This window comes from Oncorhynchus mykiss, chromosome 8, assembly GCF_057628025.1.
Source record: "Oncorhynchus mykiss isolate SJ-2025 chromosome 8, ASM5762802v1, whole genome shotgun sequence".
Lineage (NCBI taxonomy): Eukaryota > Metazoa > Chordata > Actinopteri > Salmoniformes > Salmonidae > Oncorhynchus > Oncorhynchus mykiss.
Window position 1 is genome coordinate 48909693 of NC_143029.1, and position 26237 is coordinate 48935929.

Sequence of the window (26237 nt, forward strand, 5' to 3'; positions counted from 1 at the left end):
TAAGTTAGTGATTGCTGTTTAGCAGTCTGATGGCCTTGAGATAGAAGCTGTTTCTCGGTCCCAGCTTTGGTGCACCTGTACTGACCTTGCCTTCTGGATGGTAGCGGTGTGAACAGGCAGTGGCTCGGGTGGTTGATGTCCTTGATTCATTTGGCCTTCCTGCGACATCGGGTGCTGTAAGTGTCATGGAGGGCAGGTACCTTCTAGAGAGCCTTGAGGTTGAGGGTGGTGCAGTTGCCATACCAGGCTGTGATACAGCCCAACAGGATGCTCTCGATTGTGCATCTGTAAAAGTTTGTCAGGGTTTTGGGTGACAAGCTAAAATTCTTCAGCCTGCTGAGGTTGAAGAGGCACGGTTGCACCTTCTTCACCACACTGTCTGTGTGGGTGGACCATTTCAGTTTGTCTGTGATGTGTATGCCGAGGAACTTTACACCATCTCCAATGCTGTCCCTTCAATGTGGATAGGTGGGTGCTCTCTCTGCTGTTTCCTGAAGTCCACGATCATCTCCTTTGTTTTGTTGACGTTGAGTGAGAGGTTGTTTTCCTGACACCACACTCCGAGTGTCCTCACCTCCTCCCTGTATGCTGTCTCGTCATTGTTGATAATCAAGCACTCTACTCTTGTGTCGTCTGCAAACTTGATGATTGAGTTGGATGCGTGCATGGCCATGCAGTCGTGGGTGAACAGGGAGTACAGGAGGGGCCTGAGCACGCACCCTTGTGAGCCCCCAGTGTTGAGGGTCAGCAAAGTGGAGATGTTGTTTCCTACCTTCACCACCTGGGGGCTTCACCACCTGGGGGCGGCACGTCAGAAAGTTCAGGACCCAATTGCACAGAGTGGGGGTTGAGACCCAGGGCCTCCAGCTTGATGATGAGCTTGGAGGGTACTATGGTGTTGAATGCTGAGCTGTAGTCAATGAACAGCATTCTTACATAGGTATTCCTTTGATATGATCCTTGACTAATCTCTCAAAGCACTTCATGATGACAGAAGTGAGTGCTACGGGGCGGTAGTCTTTTAGTTCAGCCTTCTTGGGTACAGGAACAATGGTAACCATCTTGAAGCATGTGGGGACAACAGACTGGGATAGGGAGCGATTGAATATGTCCGTAAACACACCAGCCAGCTGGTCTGCGCATGCTCTGAGGACGCGGCTAAGGCTGTCATCTGGGCCAGCAGCCTTAGAAGGGTTAACACATTCAAATGCTTTACTCACATCAGCAATGGGGAAGGAGGGGGGGGTGGCACAGTCCTTGTTAGCGTGCCGCGATGGTGGCACTGTATTATCCTCAAAATGGGCAAAGGTGTTAAGTTTGTCTGGAAGCGTGACGTCGTTGTCCGTGACGTGGCTGGTTTTCTTTTTCTAGTCCGTGATTTTCTGTAGACCCTGCCACATACATCTCGTGTCTGAGCTGTTTAATTTGCGACTCCACGTTGTCCCTGTACTGGCATTTCGCTTGAAGCACTTTGTTACATTACATTACAGCCTTATTCTAAAATGTATTAAATTGTATTTTTTTCTCATCAATCTACACACAATAGCCCTTAATGACAAATCCAAAACAGGTTTTTAGGAATGTTTGCAAATGTTTGCAAAAAATACAGAAATATTGCATTTATTACAAGTATTAAGACCCTTTACTCAGTATTTTGTTGAAGCACCATTGACAGTTATTACAGCCTCAAGTCTTCTTGGGTATGACGCTACAATCTTGGCACACACGTATTTGGGGAGTTTCTCCCATTCTCCTCTGCAGATCCTATCAAGCTGGATGGATGGGGGAGTGTCACTGCACAGTTATTTTCAGGTCTCTCCAAAGCCACTCCTGTGCTGTCTTGGCTGTGTACTTAGGGTCGTTGTCCTGTTGGAAGGTGAACATTAAGACCCGTATGAGGTCCCGAGCACTCTGGAGCAGGTTTTACTTTGCTCAGTTCATCTTTCCCTCAGTCCACCAGATGTGATGCTTTGCATTCAGGCCAAACAGTTCAATCTTGGTTTCATCACACCAGAGAATATTGCTTCTCATGGTCTGAGAGTCCTTTAGGTGCCTTTTGGCAAACTTCAAGAGGGCTGTCATGTGCCTTTTACTGAGGAGTGGCTTCCGTCTAGCCACTCTACCATAAAGACCTAATTGGTAGAGTGCTGCAGAGATGGTTGTCCTTCTGGAAGGTTCTCTCATCTCCACAGAGGAACTCTGGAGCTCTGTCAGAGTAACCATCGGGTTCTTAGTCACCTCCCTGACCAAGGCCCTTGTTCCCCAATTGCTCAGCTTGGCCAGCTCTAGGAAGAGTCTTGGTGGTTCCAAACTTCTTCCATTTTAGAATGATGGAGGCCAATGTGTTTTTGAGGACATTCAATGCTGCAGAATTTTTTAGTACCCTTCCCCAGATCTGTGCCTCAAAACAACCCTCAGAGCTCTACGGACAATTCCTTCAACCGTATGATTTGGTTTTTGCTCTAACATACACTGCCAACTGTGGGAATTTATATAGACAGGTGTGTGCCTTTCCAAATCATGTCCAATCAATTTATTTTACCACAGGTGGACTCAAATCAAGTTGTAGAAACATCTCAAGGATGATCGATGGAAACAGGATGCACCTAATCTCAATTTCGAGTCTCACAAAAAAGGGTCTGAATACTTATGTAAATCAGGTTTTTCAATTATAATTTTTTTTAACAACAACATTAAAAAAAAAAATTATTACGTTTTATTTTGGTCATTTTGGGGTATTGTGCATAGATTGATGCATTTTTTGTTGTTTCATTTAATCCATTTTTAGAATAAGGCTGTAACATAACAACATGTGGAAAAAGTCAAGGGGTCTGAATACTTTCCAAATGCACTGTATGTCCAGCCCTTATATTTAGTCTCACAACTAAGTGTTTTACCATTTTCTTTTCAGGTCAACCAGGGCTACTAAGTAGAACACAAAATACTTTTACATAAACAGTTGCATTCTCGAGTGTTGTTGACAAATGCAAAAAACTGATAAAAATGAATTCATGTAAATACTGTTAGTACAGAAATAGTTTGCTCACTGGCAAATTAATATCCAACTAGTCTATGACAACGGTGTGGAGTTTGAAGTTTGTGACAGCAACTATGTCAGCTTATTACAGTATTATAGACACTATGTCCTGGATTTCCTTAGATCGTCTATGTAGAAGAAGATCTTACCTTCTAAGGACTTGTGTAGCTTGTGAGCGTCAAAGAAAATGTTGCATCAGCGTGTTCGTGAGAATCCTAGCTTTTCATAGGTAGCTTTTAATAGTGTGTAGCTCAAACCATTTGGATTCTACAGACGTTAAACATTATTATTGTACACAGAGTGAGTCCATTCAACGTATTCTGTGAAATGTGAAGCACAGTTCTACTCCTGAACTTATTTAGGGTTGCTATAACAAAAGGTTTGAATACTTATTGACTCAAGACATTTCAGCTTTTCATTTTTTATTAATTTGTAAACATTTCTAAAAACATAATTCCACTATGACATTATGGGGTATTGTGTGTAGATCAGTGACAGAAAATCTAAATGTAATCCATTTTAAATTCAAACTGTTACAAGGGGTGTGAGTACTTTCTGAAAGCACTGTAAACTATCAGAACTAGACATGAAAATATTGACATAAAATCTGTGATTTGGCACACTTTTCCACTAACATTTTAAAGGATACATAAATATGGCATATTTGGACCCTTTTATTGCATTCTCCATACCCCCTTAAACATTTACACCATCATTGGGCTTCATGTACCTATTATTTCCGGAGATATGGCCATGTGATTCCTGTCCAATATGTCCCCATGAAGCTCCAATATGGCCCCTTGATATGATCAGCCTGAAAGCCTGAGGGAATTGGAATTTGTGGAATTGTTGGGGAATTGAATAATTGGAAATTACCTAACATTGGAATTGAGAGGATTTTAATTATTTCTTAAGACTGAACAGACATTTGAATTTAATTACATGGAATTTACAGGGAGAGGGAATTGAATTAGAATAGAATTTGTGGAATTAACCCCAACCCAGCTAGCTAGCTAAGTTCTATCTCTGTGTTTGCTGATGCCATTTTTTAAACTTTCTCAATATCTATTACCAGAGTGTGCATCATGTTACAAAACAGGTTCCATCAGGACACAAGATGCTTGCCAATGGGTTTAGAATTTTGGAATATTTACAAGTGGCAGTTGGGATGCAAGTGCGCATCGTATCAATCCTCATTTTGCCCAAAATAGTAGCAGACTCGAGTGATCACTATCAAACACATCAGTGCCCACTCCATAAAGGGCTTAGGGGCCAAGTGTTCTTTCAACATAACATTGGCAACGTGTTGTCTTATGTAAACAAGTCCATGTCCGAGGTGCTGCATAATGGAAATGTCTGTCTCTCTCTGGAGGTTGTGTCCTTTGATTAGATAGAGCACAACCAGCACAGCTGTTTCTTCGTGCATGATAATTCGCCTTAGGCGGTACAATCCTGTACTTGTGGGCAAGTGGGCATGACTGTTATCCAAACCCAACCGGCATGTAAGTTGTGACGACATCAGCTACACAAATCTCACAAAACGTAGTTTTGGAATATAGTGACTTTTAGAAAAAAAATATCCTACATATTATTTTTAGTTACTCTTGGCACTGGAATAAAGGTTTGCCTAATATCAATGCCTATAGGCCGTTTTCAACCAGGGAAGTTTATTTTTTTGCGTTCAGTTGCCTTTCACGTTCATAATGAGTGATAAACATGAGTGATACACAATGCAGGGCTATTTCCAAAGAGACTGGAACTAGCCCTGAATTGACGGGAAAAGTCGACCAAGGTGAAAGAAAAACAAGAATTTCCGTGATTGATTTTCCTAAACAAAAACGTGTCTTTAGCACAGGATGATTTACTTTAAAGCCACATTTCCTATCACAAATTCAAATAACAATGGTAACTATTTATACTTAACGGATATTAAGTCATAACAGATATGAAAGGTGATTAAAGTGTACATTGTCTTTTGTGAAATAAGCCACATTGATATATATATATTTTTTTAAACAGATTCCATAAAATGGAATAAAAATAAATGTGCACACTGGTAGGCCTGCTCCCAAGTGTTTTAAAACGGCATTTTTAGTATAGCGTTTCATCAGTTGGGGTATGTACTTAATAAAATGACAGTAAGCACTTGGGAACATGTACCTGTGTGCAGATGTATTTTGTTCTTGTATATAGTACTTTCTCTTTCCTTCTTAAAAAGTAAAAAGTATGACAACTAGTCTCCCCTACTGCTGACCTTTGCAACCTGTCATGATCATTTCCACCAGAGGTCCATCTGTGAAGCCAAAAGGACATTCTACTCCACACGGATTTCCCACTTAAAAAGAGAAAACCCAAGGTCCTGGCAGAGGGAGGTACAATGAATGGCCAGAATGAGAAAAGCACCACTCAAAGTAAGTATCCCTGGTTTTGATCAGAACGATAACAAAGCAATTGCACATTTTTCTTACAGGTTAGTCAACAAACTAGTCCTCTGCCTGCCCCGCAGCCACTCCCAGAAGTCAATGTGTGGGACGTGTGTGCTAAATAATATTTTATGTGAATTTGCTTGAGAACAAAGCCAAGCAATACGAGACATCCTCCTTCCTGATTCAAGGAAGGAAAATTTCCCTCACAGTGAAAAGTGTTCATGATAGTGCCCATTGCTAAATCCTACAAACCATTGATCAGCTGCGACCTATAAGTAGATACCAAAATAAAGAAAACACCAACATAGTGTCTTAAAGGTCCAATGCAGCTGTTTTTATCTCCAAATGAAATTATTTGAAACAATTAAGTACCTTCCTATGATTGAAAACAATCTAAATGGTCAAACACATAAACAGCATCTTAGCAAAGAGCAATTTCTCAAGCAAGAATTTTGCTAGGACTCTGGGAGTGGTCTGTGTGGGGAGGGGAAAACTGAAAACTAGCTGTTATTGGTAGAGAGATTTGGAACTGACATAAAATATCTCAGAAATGTTCCATACGCACAAAAAGCATATTTCTCTAAAATGTTGTGCATAACTCTGTTTGCATTTCTCCTTTGCCAAGATAATACATCCACCTGACAGGTGTGGCATATCAAAAAAATTATTAAACAGCATGATCAATACACAGCTGCCACTTGTGCTGGGGCAGTAAAAGGCTACTCTAGAATGTGCAGTTTTGTCACACAACACAATGCCACAGATGTCTTAAGGTTTGAGGGAGCGTGCAATTGGCATGCTGACTGCAGGAATGTCCACGAGAGCTGTTGCCAGAGAATTGAATGTTAATTTCTTTACTATAAGCTGCCTCCAACGTTGTTTTAGAGAATTTGGCAGTACGTCCATCTGGCCTCACAACTGCCGACCATGTGTATGGCGTCGTGCGGGCGAGCGGTTTTCTGATGCCAACATTGTGAACAGAGTGCCCCATAGTGGTGGTGGGGTTATGGTATGGGCAGGCATAAACTATGGACAACAAAAACAATTGCATTTTATTGATGGCAATTTGAATGCACAGAAATACTGTGACGATATCCTGGGGACCATTGTGAGGTCTATTATTTTTAAAGGGATTCCCAGTCACGAAATCCATAGAGTAGGGCCTCATGAATTTATTTCAATTGACTGATTTCCTCATATGAACGGTGACTCTGTAAAATCTTTGAAATTGTCGCATGTTGCGTTTATATTTTTGTTCAGTATAATTTATCGCCTGGTGATGTCGCTAGGCAGGCCAACACTCCATCCCACCTAAACAGGCTGTAATTTTAGGTGGTCTTTTCAAACAGCTATTAAAGTGCATTATCATAATTTTCACAATTTTACGATATTATTCCAAGCTCATATATATAAAACACAGTAATATCATGATTTTTACAGCACTGGACCATCACAAGAACGATGAGCAAAAATCCCAGAACCACACGGGGGACCTAGTGAATGACCTGCAGAGAGATGGAACCAAAGTAACAAAGCCTACCATCAGTAACACACTACGTCGCCAGGGACTCAACTCCTGCAGTGCCAGACGTGTCCCCCTGCTTAAGCCAGTACATGTCCAGGCCCGTCTGAAGTTTGCTAGAGAGCATTTGGATGATCCAGAAGAAGATTGGGAGAATGTCATATGGTCAAATAAAACCAAAATATAACTGTTTGGTAAAAACTCAACTCGTCGTGTTTGGAGGACAAAGAATGCTGAGTTGCATCCAAAGAACACCATACCTACTGTGAAGCATGGGGGTGGAAACATCATGCTTTGGGGCAGTTTTTGCGCAAAGGGACCAAAATCGTGAGATTTTGAGTGAAAACCTCCTTCCATCAGCAAGGGCATTGAAGATGAAACGTGGCTGGGTCTTTCAGCATGACAATGATCCAAAACACACCGCCCGGGCAACGAAGGAGTGGCTTCGTACAAAGCATTTCAAGGTCCTGGAGTGGCCTAGCCAGTCTCCAGATCTCAACCCCATAGAAAATCTTTGGAGGGAGTTGAAAGTCCGTGTTGCCCAGCCCCAAAACATCACTGCTCTAGAGGAGATCTGCATGGAGGAATGGGCCAAAATACCAGCAACAGTGTGTGAAAACCTTGTGAAGACTTACAGAAAATGTTTGACCTCTGTCATTGCCAACAAAGGGTATATAACAAAGTATTGAGATGTTACTTTTATTGTTATTGACCAAATACTTATTTTCCACCATAATTTGCAAATAAAATCCTACAATGTGATTTTCTGGATTTTTTTCTAATTTTGTCTGTCATAGTTGAAGTGTACCTATGATGAAATATAGGCCTCTCTCATCTTTTTAAGTGGGAGAACTTGCACAATTGGTGGCTGACTAAATACTTTTTTGCCCCACTGTATCTCAAAAGTTACTTGTAAACTACTTTTGTATAAATTTCAAACTACTTTTGTAATACAACTTTAGGTATTTTTTCACGTAAATAATGGATAAAATTGAAGACGGGATAATCTGTGTTTAATACAGAGGTAAAACAAACTGTAGCATGCTTTCTGGTCACTGCCCCGTCACCAAGAAGTTAAAAGGGTCAACATTCACAAGGCCGGAGGGCCAGACGGATTACCAGGACGTGTACTCCGAACATGGCCTGACAAACTGGCAAGTGTCTTCACTGATATTTTCAACCTCTCCCTGTCTGAGTCTGTAATACCAACATGTTTCAAGTAGACCACCATAGTCCCAGTGCCCAAGAACACTAAAGTAACCTGCCTAAATGACTACCGACCCGTAGCACTCACGTCTGTAGCCATGAAGTGCTTTGAAAGGCTGGTCATGGCTCACATTAACACCATTATACCAGAAACCCTAGACCCACTCCAATTTGCATACCACCCCAACAGCTCTACAGATGATGCAATCTCTATTGCACTCCACACTGCCCGTTCACACCTGGACAAAAAGAACACCTATGTGAGAATGCTATTCATTGATTACAGCTCAGCGTTCAACACCATAGTGTCCTCAAAGTGCATCACTAAGCTAAGGACACTGGGACTAAACACCTCCTTCTGCAACTTGATCCTGGACTTACTGACGGGCCACCCCCTGGTGGTAAGGGTAGGTAACAACACATCCGCCATGCTGGTCCTCAACACAGGGGCCCCTCAAGGGTGTGTGCTCAGTACCCTCCTGTACTCCCTGTTCATTCATGACAGAATGGCCAGGCACGACCTCAACACCATCATTAAGTTTGCCGATGACACAACAGTGGCCTGATCACCAACAATGATGAGACAGCATATAGGGAGGAGGTCAGAGACCTGGCAGTGTGGTGCCAGGACAACAACCTCTCCCTCAACTTGATCAAGACTAAAGATATAATTGTGGACTACAGTGTGGACTGTCAAGTGTCCACATCACCAACAAACTAACATGGTCCAAGCACACCAAGACAGTCGTGAAGAGGGCACGACAAACCTATTCCTCCTCAGGAGACTGAAAAGATTTGGCAATGGTCCTCAAATCCTCATAAGGTGCTACAGCTGCACCTTTGAGATCATCCTGACTGGTTGCATCACTGCCTGGTATGGCAACTGCTCTGCATCTGACCGCAAGGCACTACAGAGGGTAGTGCGTATGGCCCAGTACATCACCGGGGCCAAGCTTCATGCCATCCAGGACCTCCATACCAGCGGTGTCAGAGGAAGGCCGTAAAAATTGTTCAAGACTGCAGCCACCCTACCGTGCAGCCACCCTACCGCACGGCAAGCAGAAGTGGCTTCTAAACAGCTTCTTAACTGACATGCCTAGTTAAATGAAGGGTAATAAATTTACCTCAATTACCTTGACTAACCGGTACCCCCTTACATTGACTCTTTACTGGTACCCCTTGTATATAGCCGCGCTATTGTTATTTTACCATTGCTCTTTAATTATGTTTTACTTTTTTGTATTTTCTTAAACCTGCAGTGTTGGTTAAGGGCTTGTAAGTAAGCATTTCACTGTAAGGTATTCGGCGCATGTGACAAATAACTTTTGATTTGATTTGATTCTACCTGTTGACCCAGCGAGCCATATGACCAGCCAAGGGCGCCAACCTGCGGTACAATTCCCAGAATCCATCCACTATGTGCGTACGCAAGTTTGTTCCACCTTGGGACAGGCCCAGCTAGGGACTATTTATTGGCCCGGCAGCTGGGCCTTATTAGCCTCTTAGAATCAGGTGCACTAGATTAGGGTTGGAGAGTCCAGAATAAAAGTGATACCAAAGAAATGTTAGTGGTCAAACATGCATTTAGTTTGTTTCAGGATATTTTGTATAATGTCCAGTGCAATTTATTTTACCTGTAGAAGACCACAACATAAAATTAATTACTTCAGTTTTTACCTCAAAATTCCACTCAAAAGCAAATGAAATTGCAAAAATCAATGTATCAATGAAATTGCAAAAAAGTATCAAAAGTCAAAGTAAAAGTATAAACCATTTCAAATTCCTTATATTAAGCAAACCAGACAGCACAATTTAATTGTACATTTTTTATTGACGGATATCCAGGGGCACACTCCAACACTCAGACATAATTTACAAACGAAGCATTTGGGTTTAGTGTGTCAGCCAGATCAGTGGCAGTATGATCAGGGATGTTCTCTTGATGAGTGTGTGAATCGACCATTTACCTGTCAAAATGTAACGAGTACTTTTGGGTACCAAGGAAAATGTAAGGAGTAAAAAGTACATTATTTTCTTTAGGAATGTAGTGAAGTAAAAGTAAAAGTTGCCAAAAATATAAATAGTAAAGTAAGGTACAGATACCCCAAAAAACTACTTAGGTAGTATTTTAAAGTATTTTACACCACTGCTTTTAGCTTAACACTGACCTAGGAGTAAATGCTGTGTTCCAGAAGTGTTAAATACAAGCCATCAGTGAACACAATAACAGTTTACATTTAACAGTGACCTAATGTAAAAATGTAATTCTAATGTTGAATTCTAATGTCTTAAATACAACACCAGGTCAGTGTTAAATGTGCACTGTTATTGTGTTCACTGATGGCATGTATTTAACATTTCTGGATACAGCACTTTAGGTCAGTGTTGAGGTAAAAGTGTTCACTGATTGCTACCATTCAAAAGTACGTAGACAGTAATTTCTATGCTTTATTACAGGCGATAGGTTCAGTATTCAGCTTTCAGCGTTCTGTATCAGAAAGTAGGCTGGCACTCTCTGAAGTCTCGTAGATTGATGCATTGCACTCTTCTTGTTTATAAAGCCCTCCTGCATAAACGTCCGCCGTAGCTTACTTCATTGTTAACTTACAGAAGTACGAGATACCAGACCCGGTTTCAGGGGTGGCTAACTCCGGAGATCCCTTCGATCTCCACTGAGTTAGGTGAATCTGCTTTTAGGTTTTTTTGCTCCTTACTTGTGGAATGATCTCCAAGGCCCTCTAAACTTGGATGAATTGGTGCCTCAAGGGTAAGATGACATACAGTTGGTAGTGTTAGAGCTCCCTTCCTCACAGACATCTGACAAGAGTCACAAGGGATATAGAGAACAACATATGCAGTGATTTTCATATTACAGCAAAAGGAACAAAGATTCACCACAGCCCAACAGGCATTTCAAGACGTGTAAAAGTAATTTGGCTAGAAAGTCCCCTTTTGAAAAATCCTGCTGACGGGAACTCGGCTGGGCCAAAAAACAAGGACAGTTTCTCCCACAGGGGAATTTTAGCTACACCTTTCAAAGACAGAGATGTAGCGCTTGTTGAGATGAACCGTGCATCACCAGCACCTCGACACTTAGGGAATGAGGTGTCCATTTTAAGACAGGCCCAGTCTTAGCAGGAGTTGAGACTAGACAACTCCTGCTGAGACCGAGGCTGTCCTAATAGGGACACTGTAAGCAGTAGCAGTGTGTGGGTAAAATAAATGAGGAAGCCAAGCCAGTAAAAAAGTGTGTTAAAACGTATGTTACAAACTATGTTTTGAAATGTGTATTGTTTGCTCTATAACACATCCTTTCATACGCCACCGTGATATACAATAAGGCTGTGACAACAAAAAGAAAACAGTCACACAGTGTCGGAATGAACTCAACTACACATACGTTTGTTTCATCAAAAAAACGGTGAGCAAAAAACATTCAGTGTAATCCACAAAGCAAGTATTGCATGTAACAAACAGTTATATGACCTTCAGCATGGTCAAGTTAATATTTTTGACAGTTTACCAAACAACTGCTGATTTAGAACCACCGAGATACCATAAGTCAGCAAAAAGACAACAGGAGCCCTGCCTCTGCTATTCCATCACCCTTTCAACTTAAACATCATCAAATCAACAAGGCTATATACTCTTAATGTAATACACTGAAAACAAATGTAAAGATACCAAAACAATTTATCAGTGTTGCTAAATATAATGTGGCTGTCCATGGTACTGATTTCTGTCTGTGTGTGTGCATGGTGCGCAAGTAAAATCAATTTTTTTTGACTCACAGTACTTGTAGACTAGTTGAACGCCAATGCCATCCTCGTGTCTTTCATGTTGGCTAAACGGTCTATGGCTCTGTCATAAAGCATAATTTTAGTTTTTGATGTCATAGGCTACCTAGCTAAAGTGCTTGCTAGCCTAACTTCCTCGCATGGGCAACAATGAACCAGCTAAGTTAGCTAGCTAACTAACATGAGCCTACTAGGCTACATCTAGGCTACATATTGAACTTCAATTGTCTCAGGCCAGTGGCACAATATATGAATGAATGGTTAGATCAGAATCGCCGCCATAATCCTTTGCCTGTAGAGAGAATTAAGTCAAAGCCACAAGTCCAAATCCCCATCTCCATCCATGGCTTAGGAAAGGGTTGAGTTAGCAAGCTAGCCACTGCAGGACATCAACACAAACAGACAAGTTTTTCTGACAATGACGACATTTACCTTAGGATGTGATTGGATTGGTTTGAAGCGAAAACTAAACCTCTTGGGACGAGTTTTGCTACGACCAGGACAGCCCAGAGTTGAGCGTTTGGCTGATTGTCTAATTCTTTCATAACTGTTTTATCAAGGCAGGCCAAATGCTTGCTGGTATCAATCAATCAAATGCTACAGCGGCAACATGTCATACTATTTTGTTCCAGACAGCATCAGATACATGGGCTACACATACTGAGACAGAGGGGCACTGTTTCCCTCCATTCGATGATTTCTCCAGTGAGATTTAGCCACCTGCAAATTGGAAAAATTATGAAAACACAGAGACCCAAATATTTGGGGAAGCCTGGCTTCCCTTAGCATACATGAATACACACCACTGACAGTAAGGGAACAACAAATACGATTCAGAGTGGGTATTGGAACAAGCTGGGCCTAATTTGCTCCAGTGCAAACAATGATGTTTCCACAGGGTATTCTGTGTAAACAATCTGTGCCTCTCTCTCCTTCTCTCGCTCCTCCCTCTCTCTTTCGCTCACTCTTCTCTCTCTTCCCTCCATCTCTCCCCCTCTCTGCAGTTTGAATATAAGTCTCTAATGGAGGAAATAAATTGTCTTTAAGCCCTCTTTGCAGCAGCTTCAAAGCAGCAGTTAATCAGGGACACAATCATGTTGTTTCTTTTTACAGGATTGGCATTGTCATCCGATTACAATCAGGTATATGCAGTAAATACTGAACTCACAGGGGTCTAAGGTACTGTTGACGTTGGCCTTGTAAATATCATATACATTAGAATTGTGGATGAATATGATTGATGCAATGATCATAGTGTAAATGCTTGTGAGTGCATACAGATATGATTTACCTCTAGTCTGTTTCTTATTTCTCTGGTAGGCCAGATTTGAGTGTGTCTGTTTCAGTAATCAATTTTGAATGTTCATTTTGCCAATGCAAAATATACACTGCTCAAAAAAATAAAGGGAACACTTAAACAACACAATGTAACTCCAAGTCAATCACACTTCTGTGAAATCAAACTGTCCACTTTGGAAACAACACTGATTGACAATAAATGTCACATGCTGTTGTGCAAACAGAATAGACAACAGGTGGAAATTATAGGCAATTAGCAAGACACCCCCAATAAAGGAGTGGTTCTGCAGGTGGTGACCACAGACCACTTCTCAGTTCCTATGCTTCTTGGCTGATGTTTTGGTCACTTTTGAATGCTGGCGGTGCTTTCACTCTAGTGGTAGCATGAGACGGAGTCTACAACCCACACAAGTGGCTCAGGTAGTGCAGGTCATCCAGGATGGAACATCAATGCGAGCTGTGGCAAGAAGGTTTGCTGTGTCTGTCAGCGTAGTGTCCAGAGCATGGAGGCGCTACCAGGAGACAGGCCAGTACATCAGGAGATGTGGAGGAGGCCGTAGGAGGGCAACAACCCAGCAGCAGGACCGCTACCTCCACCTTTGTGCAAGGAGGAGCAGGAGGAGCACTGCCAGAGCCCTGCAAAATGACCTCCAACAGGCCACAAATGTGCATGTGTCTGCTCAAATGGTCAGAAACAGACTTCATGAGGGTGGTATGAGGGCCCGACATCCACATGTGGGGGTTGTGCTTACAGCCCAACACCGTGCAGGACGTTTGGCATTTGCCAGAGAACACCAAGATTGGCAAATTCGCCACTGTCGCCCTGTGCTCTTCACAGATGAAAGCAGGTTCACACTGAGCACATGTGACAGACGTGACAGAGTTTGGAGACGACGTGGAGAACGTTCTGCTGCCTGCAACATCCTCCAGCATGACCGGTTTGGCGGTGGGTCAGTCATGGTTTGGGGTGGCATTTCTTTGGAGGGCTGCACAGCCCTCCATCTGCTCGCCAGAGGTAGCCTGACTGCCATTAGGTACCGAGATGAGATCCTCAGACCCCTTGTGAGACCATATGCTGGTGCGGTTGGCCCTGGGTTCCTCCTAATGCAAGAGAATGCTAGAACTCTTGTGGCTGGAGTGTGTCAGCAGTTCCTGCAAGAGGAAGGCATTGATGCTATAGACTGGCCCGCGCGTTCCCCAGACCTAAATCCAATTGAGCACATCAGGCACATCGTGTCTCGCTCCATCCACCAATGCCACGTTGCACCACAGACTGTCCAGGAGTTGGTGGATGCTTTTATTTAGTTTTTGTCAGTGTGTCTCCCAGTGCTGCAACCAGGGGCACATTTTGATTGTTTATATGAATCACATAATGGCTGCCATGGTAAGGTAACCTAAACAGAGAGCTCTGTATATTTTGAACACATTTTAGATGATTGAGTGCCATTAAGTGTTGATTGGATATATATGGTTATCTTTACCCATGGAATTGAAGGACTGATGGCAAGTCTGCTTGTTTAGTTTGGCTAGCTAAGAAGCCTGCTGCATTTAAAATATGCATTTCACTCAGCACCGACTTCTTGATCAATGAATTGTGGAAATGGCAAAGAGCTTGTGATGAGGATGACTACTGCTCTGGACTGATGTGTGGTGAGCTTCTTTGCGCAATAGCAGCTGCAAAGGCATCACCCAAGTGGGTGCTACACGTTAGTTGTGGAGGAGAACTAAGTCCAGGCTACAGAGAGGTTGAGCTTAGAACAACATCAGGGCCAGCAAGCCATCACCATCATCATATGGCATCGATTATCTAGCATCACCATCATCTCCACTAACCCAGTGTCCAGTTTTGTCACACAATGCCAAAATTTCTCAAGTTTTGCGGGAGCGTGCAATTGGTATGCTGACTGCAGGAATGTCCACCAGAGCTGATGCCTAAAACGTTGTTTTAGAGAATTTGGCAGGACGTCCAACCTGCCAAATTCGGTGTAATAACCGACTTCAGTGGGTAACTTCTCACCTACGATGGCCACTGGCACGCTGGAGAAGTATCTTCTTCACGGATGAATCCCAGTTTCAACTGTCCTAGGCAGATAGCAGATGGCGTTGTGTGAGTGAGCGGTTTGCTGGTGTCAACGTTGTGAGCAGAGAGCCCCATGGTGGCGGTGGTGTTATGGTATGAGCAGGCATTAGCTACGAACAATGAACACAATTTGAATGCACAGAGATAACGTGACGAGATCCTGAGGCCCATTGTCGTGCCATTCATCCGTCGCCATCACCTCTTGTTTCAGCATGATAATCCATGTCGCAAGGATCTGCACAGAATTCCTGGAAGCTGAAAATGTCCATGGCCTGCAAACTCACCAGACATGTCACCAATGAGCACGTTTGGGATGCTCTGGATCGTTGTGTACGACAGTGTGTTCCAGTTCCCGCCAATATCCAACAACTATGCACAACCATAGAAGAGGAGTGGGACAACATTCCACAAGCCACAATCAACAGCCCAATCAACTTTATGCAAAGGAGATGTGTCGCGCTGCATGAGGCAGATGACGGTCATACCAGGTACTGACTGGTTTTCTGATCCATGCCCCTACCTTTTATTTAAGCTATCTGTGACCAACAGATGCATATCTATATTCCCAGTCATGTGAAATCCATAGATTAGGGTGTAATGAATGTATTTCAATTGACTGATTTCCTTACATGGACTGTAACTCAGTAAAATTGTTGACATTTTCACATGTTGCATTTATATTTTCGTTCAGTGTAGTTGTTGTCATGCTATGTCAATTCAAAGTTTAGCATGTCAACGCCAAGTTTGTCAGGAATGCTCCATGTTTGTCATTACAATGACCATAGTAGTTGGTCATACAGCAGAAACAGATCTGAGACCAGGCGAGTATTCAGTTACTCTACAAAAAAAAAAAAAAAAACATGTCTTACTTTTAAATGCACATAGTGCTTTCAGAAGGTATTCAGACCCCTTGACTTTTTCCACATTTTTTTACAATACAGCGTTATTCAAAAATGTATTAAATTATTCATTTTTCTCATCAATCTAAACACAATATCACATAATGACATAGCAAAAACTGTTTAGACATTTTTGTTAATGTATTGCAAATGAAAAACAGAAATACGTTATTTACATAAGAATTCAGACCCTTTGCTATGAGACTCGAAGGCACACACCTGTCTATATAAGGTCTCACAGTTGACAGTGTATGTCAGAGCAAAAACTAAGCCATGGGGTCGAAAGAATTGTCCGTAGAGCTCTGAGACAGGATTTTGTTAAGACCTAAAAATAGCTGTGCAGCGACGCTCCCTATCCAACCTGACAGACCTTGAGAGGATCTGCAGAGAAGAATGGGAGAAACTCCCCAAATACAGCTGTGCCAAGCTTGTAGCGTCATTCCCAAAAAGACTCGAGTCTGTAATCTCTGCCAGAGGTGCTTCAACAAAATATTGAGTAAAGGGTCTGAAAACTTAGCTAATTATAATATTTCAAAATGTTCTAAAAACCTGTTTTTGCTTTGTCATTATGGTGTATTGTATGTAGATCGATGACGGGAATTAAAAAATATACATATTTTTAGAATAAAACATAACAAAATGTGGAAAAAGTCCAAAAGTCTTAATCCGAATGCACTGTACATTTGATCCAGGTGTGAATACAACTATATAATATATAGTTATTACATAGGACATTGACTACCACTACCAATAGTTATCATATAGGATATTTTATCTCCTCAAAATGTTTAAACCTAACTTTTAAACAACTCACAAGTATTCATTCAAGCCATGTGTGAATAACACTCACTATTTACTCATAACATATGAGATTGAATCCCACTAACTACATTATATAACAGGGTATTCAAATCCCACCCTATGAGATCCGGGCTACTGCTGGTTTTCTGTTCTACCTGATAAGTAATTGAACACACATGATGTCCCAGGTCTAAATCAGTCCCTGATTAGAGGGGATTGACAAAAAAAAGCTGTGGAACTGGCTTCGGTATCCAGATTTGAATTTGAGGGTTATATAATTAAGTAATAAGGCCCAATGTGGTGTGGTATATGGCCGATATACCACGGCTAAGAGCTGTTCTTAAGCACGACGCATCGCGAAGTGCCTGGACACAGCAGTTAGCCGTGGGATATTGGCCATATACCACAAACCCGAGGTGCCTTATTGCTATTATAAACTGGTTACCAACTTAATTAGGGCAAAAAATAAATGTTTTGAAAATAAACGTTTTGTCATACCCATGGTATATGGTCTGATACACCACAGCTGTCAGTCAATCAGCATTTAGGGATTGAACCACCCAGTTTATAATATACTGTATAGTTATCATATAGGAGATATCATCTCCTCGGTCTTGCCTTATGTGTCTCTACGGGCAATGGCATATGTTAGATCAATTAAGCCTATTGTTCAAATGAATGAAACATGCATACATTGGACATAGGTCTGTATACTACTAGTTATATAATTTACACCACTGACTATTTAATATACACTGTGCCTTCAGAAAGTATTCACAAGTCTGCCTGACTTTTTTCACAAAACTGCCTGAATTTTAAATTTACATTGAGATTTTGTGTCACTGGCCTACACACAATATCCCACGTCAAAGTGGAATTGTGTTTTTAGAAATGTTTACAAATTAATTAAAAATGAAAAGCTGAAATATCTGGAGTCAATAAATATTCAACCCTTTTGTTATGGCAAGCCTAAATAGATTCAGGGGTAAAAATGTGCATGACAAGTCACATAACTAGTTGATCTGTGTGCAACAATAGTGTTTAACATGGTTTTTGATTGACTACCTCATCTTTGTACCCCACATATACAAGTATATGTAAAGTCCCTCATTCAAGCAGTGAATTTCAAACACAGATTCAACCACAAAGACCAGTGAGGTTTTCCAATGCATCGCAAAGAAGGGCACCTACCGGTAGATGGGTAAAATAATAAAAAAGCAGACATTGAATATCCCTTTGAGCATGTGGAAGTTATTAATTACACTTTACGGTGTATCAATACACCCAGTCACAACAAAGATACAGGTGTCCTTCCGAACTCAATAGCAGGCGAGAAAGTAAACCGCTCAGATTTCACCATGAGGCCAATGGTGACTTTAAAACAGTTACAAAGTTTAATGGCTGTAAGAGCAAAAAAAACTGAGGATGGATCAACAACATTGTAGTTACTCCTAAATGACAAAGTGAAAAGACTGTACAGAATAAAAATATTCCACAACATGCATCCTGTTTGCAAGAAGGCACTAAAGTGAAACTGAAAAAATGTGGCAAAGAAATTAACTTTGTCCCAAATACAAAGCATTATGTCCGGGGAAAATCCAACAGAAAACATCACTCTTCAAAATTTCAAACATGGTGTTTGCTGCAACGTGTTATGGGTATTCCTCTAGGATTTTGTCTGTGCTCTATTCTGTTTATTTTTATCCCCCCACAAAACTCCCTTGCTGATGACAAGCATACCCATAACACATCACACAGCCTAGTGTGTGATGCATGCTGTGAGGTTGCGGCTTCTGTTGTGTAGCGGCACTTGTAGGTATCCCTGATGGTGAACACAGTGGAGTCGTAGAACAGGGCAGTGAGCTCTTCAGCAGTGGGCAGGGGTTATTTATCTGGGATGATGGTCTTGTTTGCTGCTCTAAGGTCCACACAGGTACGCAGGCCCCCTGATTTATTTTTTACCACCAACAGGCTGGAGATCCAGGGGGATGCATTGATAGGCTCGATGATATCTTCCTCTAGCTGGTGCTGGAGCTCGGCAACGATAACTGCTCGCAGGGCCAGTGGGACGCGGAGTAGAGGGAGGGTCACGGTGGGATCAATCAGGGGCTGGTGTGCGAAGGAGAAGAGGCATCCAAGTGCAGGGTGCAGGGTGCTGTTGCTGCCACAGGGTGGCGACAGTGAAGATCTCTGAATCACTGGTGTCCAAAAAGGAGAAGGGTAGGCTGTTGAACAGTTTGAGGCCCAGGAGTGGCACTATGGCGTGACACATGAAACTAAACAGCTGGCGAAGCTTTCTCCCCGTATTTAAGAGGTAGCTGGAGGGATCCCACAATGTAAATTTTGGAGTTGGCATAACCACATAGGGCAGTTGAGGGGGTGCCCAATGGTTGGTGGGAGAAAAACTGTCTATATGTCTCTAAGTTAAGCAGAGACACATTAGCTCCTGTGTTGAGGAGGAGTTGCAGGCTGTCCTCATCAATCATCAGAGTGCATGTTTTAAATGCCACTCGTCCAGAGCTGACATTGTGAATGATTGTGGTTGGTTATGGGGAACATACCATTGTTGTCTGTCATCTTGGGTAGACCTGCAGACTTTAACGGCGACCAACTGCGTTGTTGTCACAGAAGAAGTTGACAGAGTTTTGAAATCAGAGGAATGGCTGGCTTGCTTGCTAATGTTACTTGTATTATCTGTGTAGTAATATTATTTGTATCTCAGAAATCTATTTTCTAATGTTAGCTAGCTAGCTAATATTGAACCTAGTTGGTTAGCTTTAGCTACCTACAGAATCATGCATGGTAGTAACGTTATGAGTTGGGATTATGGTTAATTGTTTAACTAACTATTTACATACGTAAATAAAAGACTCCACTATGGATTTAACCATACCACTGTACCGTTTACACCTTCTGTACCCCTTACATGTGACAAATAAACGGAGCTTTTATTTGATATAGTGTGTGTTTACCAGCAATGGTAATATGAAAAACAACCTGACTTGCACCAAAGTCAAATTAGGATATAAAGTTAGGCCAACATTAGGCCAACAAGACAGTGTTCAAGTTCAAAAATGATCAGAATGCCTTGCTTTTATTAAGTCACACTCACAACCGTAAGTTATTTTATGTAATTAGCTTGACATTAACTTGTAAGGAATGATCTTGTTGTGAGTTTATTTTCCTGTAATAATGAAAAAAAAATAGCTAAAGTTAAGACGTTGTCAGCTATGAAATTGTCATTATTTTAACTGGCTAGCCAGCTAACTTGACATTAGCTAACAAGCTAGAAATGAACCAAAACACTGTTTGCTTTTAATTGCCTGGTTTGATAAATTGACATATATTACATTTGTTTTCAAAAAGGATGGGTTTATTGGTGTTAAATACACCAGTTATGCTATTTTGGACCACCAGGCTTCTTATGTCATGCAGCCTGTAGTTTTTGTGTTTATAGTTTTCATAACGATAACGACAAGTTTGATGTCGGACGACAATAGAATGTTCACAATGTTACTGCGACAACTGTCTACAGACATGTTGATAGATGTAGTATAAACCAGCCTCACTCTGTTTAGCACATGGCATCACATGTGAATTCTTAAAGAGATGGGTAGGGATAAGGCTTAAGAGGGCGTGAACGATGCTTAATGGGTGTAGACAAAGAAGAGCTCTGTAGTAGGTGTACCAAAAAATTCAAGGGTCATTTTCTCAAAAGTGAGGTTACAACTTTCAAAGCAGAATTACTTTCCCATTGTTCCTCAAATACAGTGTTTGTTATACCAATTTCGAGCTCTGAGTCTCGCCTTTTTATCCAATGTAAAAAACACAATTACAAATGTTGGTACATAAGACTGAATTGAGCCGGTCGGTCACATGTTTAAAGGAATAGCATGCTAGTAGATACCCATAGACTTCCAGTCATTGCACTAATGCTAGATAGCATTTGGTCGCAAAACTATCTCTAATGTCCTTCATACTGGACACAGAGACATAAAAATGGTATCTATGAGTTAATCTGCCAAAATCCCAAAGTATCCCTTTAATATGGCTATCATCTCCCATTGTAATTGTTTTCGGACAGATGTGTGTGAAGGTATGGTATTATAATGACTGCTTGAAGAGACGTTTAACTGTCGTCCAATTGGTGTAATACAATACATTTTGGGGTATGGGGAATGCCATTGTGGTGTGAAAAATTCCCTGCCATTATTTTTGTATGGAATGCGGGAATGTGGAGCTTATTTGCAATAGCATGAATGTCTTAATGACGCCATTTTGTCACACACACAGGTGTAATGTCAAACACATGCATACGCAGGCAGCACACACACACACACACACACACACACTTGATACCACGCCACGTTTTCGTATAAATCAATTTCATGCCACAATCCCCCCAACAATGCCCCCGTTTTTCATCCCTCTTTAAAAAGTTTTTCCATATGGCAGCACAATGCTTTGATCCCCTGATTAGGCAACTGCTATGGAGATCCATGCTATGGAGATCTAACTCTTTTAACCTGACCACTCCTGTAATTATACAATTGACTATGAGAGAATTATGGCGCAGATAATAGTTTTCTGTCTCCAAAATGTGCCTAATTATTCATATGCCCAATTATTCATTTGTTGTTTTAATTGTGACAATGACACCAAAAATGCATTTTTTACCCAATATAACAGCACTACCAGAATCCCGTCATATTCTCTTTGAACTGCCTCAGAACATTAAATTGTGTCAGTCCAGTATAAAATGTATTTGTTACTGTGGTTTTCCATTACGAATAGTAGCTTTTGGAGGCATAGGATATTTAGATGTTGACATACCTGTCCAGGTCTGGCACTCTCACAAAGGTAGGTCTCGTACTCGATGGCGAAGACGGGTGCGTTGTCATTGATGTCCGTCACTGTGATCAGAATTATGCACTTTCCCACTTGTAATGGGTGCACTGAAAAAATAAACAAGAGAGAAACAAGTGGTCAAGGATAAGCACAACCAAATGCACTGGTCTTTGAAGCATGTATCTGGTAGTTGGTGTAAAGCAGAAGAATGGCCTAGCGTCGTTCGGGTTAGGGAGGGCTTGGTCGGTAGGGATATCCTTGTCTCATCGCGCACCAGCGACTCCTGTGGCGGGCCGGGCGCAGTGCACGCTAACCAAGGTTGCCAGGTGCACGGTGTTTCCTCCGACACATTGGTGCGGCTGGCTTCCGGGTTGGATGCGCGCTGTGTTAAGAAGCAGTGCGGCTTGGCTTGGTTGGGTTGTGTATCGGAGGACGCATGACTTTCAACCTTCGTCTCTCCCGAGCCCGTACGGGAGTTGTAGCGATGAGACAAGATAGTAGCTACTACAACAATTGGACACCACGAAATTGGGGAGAAAAAGGGGTTAAATTCGAAAAAAAAAAGAATTGAACCTGGTTGGTTAGCTACCTGTAGATTCATGCAGGGTAGTAACATTATGATTTAGGATTATTATTCATTGTTTAGCTAGCTACATGTCTAAACAAAAGACTCGCTATCTAACTATAACATTAACAATTTAACAATAACATTGGGGTCCCACAAAGGTCAATATTAGGCCCCCTTCTGTTTACCATCTATATAAATGATCTCCCACTTGCTTGCCAACAAGTTAACATGTGCAGACGATACAGTTCTGTATGTACACTCAAAAAATAGACAATTGGTTGTTAACAAGTTAACTGAAGCTATGGTACATTTTTCTAAATGGATGACAAATTATTTTAAATATCGACAAGACTGTATGTACTTCTCTAAGAAATCCATTGAATCTTCCCAACGAGCTGTTCTTGTTCATGGGTAGAATCTGAAATTTGTGTTAAACTTCAGGTATCTTGGTGTCATTTTGGACTCCAAACATCTGAAGATTAACACGTTAAGATTGTATTATCCAACTTTAGGTTTATAAGATCTTTCCTTCCTCTGGAGGCCGCCAAACTATATATGCATGCAATAATCTACTCACATTTGAGATATTGACTCACATGCTGGTCACAAGCAGAAGCAACTATTCTGAAACCAATTTAATCACTCTACAAACAAACACTTAAGATTTTATATAACAAACCAAATAGTTACCACCATTGTCAAATAATTTACAAACATTATTTATTTAGTCTGGAATGCTTTAAGTAGTATGTAGATGGTCTTGCCACTCCACCCCTATGCTGGCATGTCATGCTCAAGAAAAGCACCTCCAGAATAACAAGGGCAGTAACTAGAGGGGATTGCATTGTCCCTTTTCAACACAGTAAAATGGGCCAATCGGCCTTCTCTGACACAAGTACATTTTCCAACATTTGCTTACAGACAGATTATTCCACTGTATCATAATTCCAGTGGGTGATACGTTTACATACACTAAATTGACTATGCCTTTAAACAGCTTGGAAAATTCCAGTAAATTATGTCATTTAGAAGCTTCTGATAGGCTAATTGACATCATTTGAGTCAATTGGAGGTGTACCTGTGGATGTATTTCAAGGCCTACCTTCAAACTCTGTGCCTCTATGCTTGACATCATGGGAAAATCAAAAGAAATCAGCCAAGACCTCAGAAAAAAACTGTACACCTCCACAAGTCTGGTTCATCCTTGGGAGCAATTTCTAAATGCCGGAAGGTACCACGTTCATCTGTACAAACAATAATATGCAAGTATAAACACCATGGGACCAAGCAACCGTCATACCACTCAGGAAGGAGATGAAATCTGTCTCCTAGAGATTAATGTACTTTGGTGCAAAAAGTGCAAATCAATCTCAGAACAACAGCAAAGGACCTTGTGAAGATGTTGGAGGAAACAGGTAAAAAAAGTATCTATATCCACAGTAAAACGAGTCCTATATTGACATAACCTGAAAGGTTAGAAAGGAAGAAGCCACTGCTCTAAAACCACCATATAAAAGCCAGACTACGTTTTGCAAATGACACAAGATCGTACATTTTGGAGAAATGTCCTCTGGTCTGATGAAACAAAAATAGAACTGTTTGGCCATAATGACCATCATTATGAAGGGCAAAGGGGGATGCTTGCAAGCTGAAGAACATCATCCCAACCGTGAAGCATGGGGGTGGCAGCAACATGTTGTGTGGGTGCTTTGCTGCAGGAGGGGCTGGTGCACCTCACAAAAAAGATGGCATCATGAGGCGGGAAAATAACATGGATATATTGAAGCAACATCTCAAGCTTGGTCGCAAATGTGTCTTCCAAATGGACAATGACCCCAAGCAAACTTCCAAAGTTGTAGCAAAATGGCTTAAGGACAACAAAGTCAAGGTATTGGAGTGGCCGTCACAATGCCCTGACCTCAATCCTATCGAAAAATTGTGGGCAGAACTGAAAAGTGTGTGCGAGCAAGGAGGCCTACAAACCTGACTCAGTTACACCAGCTCTGTCAGGAGGAATGGGACAAAATTCACCCAACTTTTTGTGGGAAGCTTATGGAAGGCTACCCGAAACGTTTGACCCAAGTTAAACAATTTAAAGGCAATGCTACCAAATACTAATTGAGTGTATGTAAACTTCTGACACACTGGGAATGTGATGAAAGTAATAAATGCTGGAAAAAAAATCTCTTTCTAATATTTTTCTGATATTTCACATGGTGAATCCTAACTGACCTATGGCAGGGAAGTTTTAATTGGATTAAATGTCAGGAATTGTGAAAAACTGAGTTCAAATGTATTTGGCTAAGGTGAATGTAAACTTCCGACTTCAACTGTATATTTCACTGTCTTTTAGCCAGGTAAAAACGGATTGTCTTTTCTTTTTATCCACTAAGCCTTTACAATTATAACTAGCTAAACTTATTTCACCACTTAGCATAATGATATACAAGTTTAAATTCTATTTATTGCAATATGTGTTTGCAAATGTACCATCAAAAAGTACCATGCTGATTGAATGTCCATATAGCTGTACCATGATATTTGCATTGCGACTGAGTCAACCTCCAATTGTCCTACAATATTCCACCCACTAAATCCTCCCAACATCCCAAGTTGGGTTGTCGTTCCAGTGACTGACAGACCACCTCTGTAGAGATGGATCCTAAGTCCTTTGAGAGATTGGAACCCATCCTTTGAAAGGAACACATAGTGAAACGTATAGAACAGTACCAGATTAACTCTTTAGCCTCTGTTGTACAGTCGTGGTCAAAAGTTTTGAGACTGACACAAATATACATTTTCACAAAGTTTGCTGCTTCAGTGTCTTTAGATATTTTTGTCAGATGTTACTATGGAATACTGAAGTATAATTACAAGCATTTCATAAGCGTCAAAGGCTTTTATTGACAATTAAATGAAGTTGATGTAAAGAGTCAATATTTGCAGTGTTGACTCTTCTTTTTCAAGACCTCTAAAATCCACCCTGGCATGCTGTCAATTAACTTCTGGGTCACATCCTGACTGATGGCAGCCCATTCTTGCATAATCCATGCTTGGAGTTTGTCAGAATTTGTGGGTTTTTGTTTGTCTACCCACCTATTGAGGATTGACCAAAAGTCCTCAATGGGATTAAGGTCTGGGGAGTTTCCTAGCCATGGACCCAAAATATAGGTGTTCCATCATGCTGGAAAAGGCATTGTTCGTCACCAAACTGTTCCTGAATGGTTGGGAGAAGTTGCTCTCTGAGGATGTGTTGGTACCATTCTTTATTCATGGCTGTGTTCTCAGGCAAAATTGTGAGTGAGCCCACTCACTTGGCTGAGAAGCAACCCCACACATGAATGGTCTCAGGATGCTTTACTGTTGGCATGACAAAGGACTGGTGGTAGTGCTCACCTTGTCTTCTCCAGACAAGTTTTTTTCAGGATGCCCCAAACAATCGAAAAAGGAATACATAAGAGAAAATGACTTTACCCCAGTCCTCAGCAGTCCAATCCCTGTACCTTTTGCAGAATATCAGTCTGACCCTGATATTTTTCCTGGAGAGAAGTGGCTTCTTTGCAGCTCTTCTTGACACCAGAATATCCTCCAAAAGTCTTTGCCTCACTGTGCGTGCAGATGAACTCACACCTGCCTGCTGCCATTCCTGTGCAAGCTCTGTATTTGTGGTGCCCCGATCCCGCAGCTGAATCAATGGTCCTGGCGCTTGCTGGACGTTCTTAGGCACCCTGAAGCCTTCTTCATAACAATTGAA

General features: G+C 41.5%; 1 protein-coding gene and 1 long non-coding RNA gene across 3 annotated transcripts in view; both read right to left on the reverse strand.

The window, feature by feature from the left end:
- Positions 1-26237, reverse strand: part of LOC110529117 (uncharacterized) — a 307966-nt gene that overhangs the window by 112739 nt on the left and 168990 nt on the right. The gene's annotated exons all lie outside the window — the stretch shown is intronic.
- The window catches only part of LOC110529987 (cadherin-7-like), a 165810-nt gene that overhangs the window by 39990 nt on the left and 99583 nt on the right, over positions 1-26237 (reverse strand). Inside the window, exon 9 of the mRNA XM_021612703.3 lies at positions 21901-22022. Within this exon, the coding sequence (XP_021468378.3) occupies positions 21901-22022 (122 nt within the window). The remainder of the gene's footprint in view (positions 1-21900; positions 22023-26237) is intronic.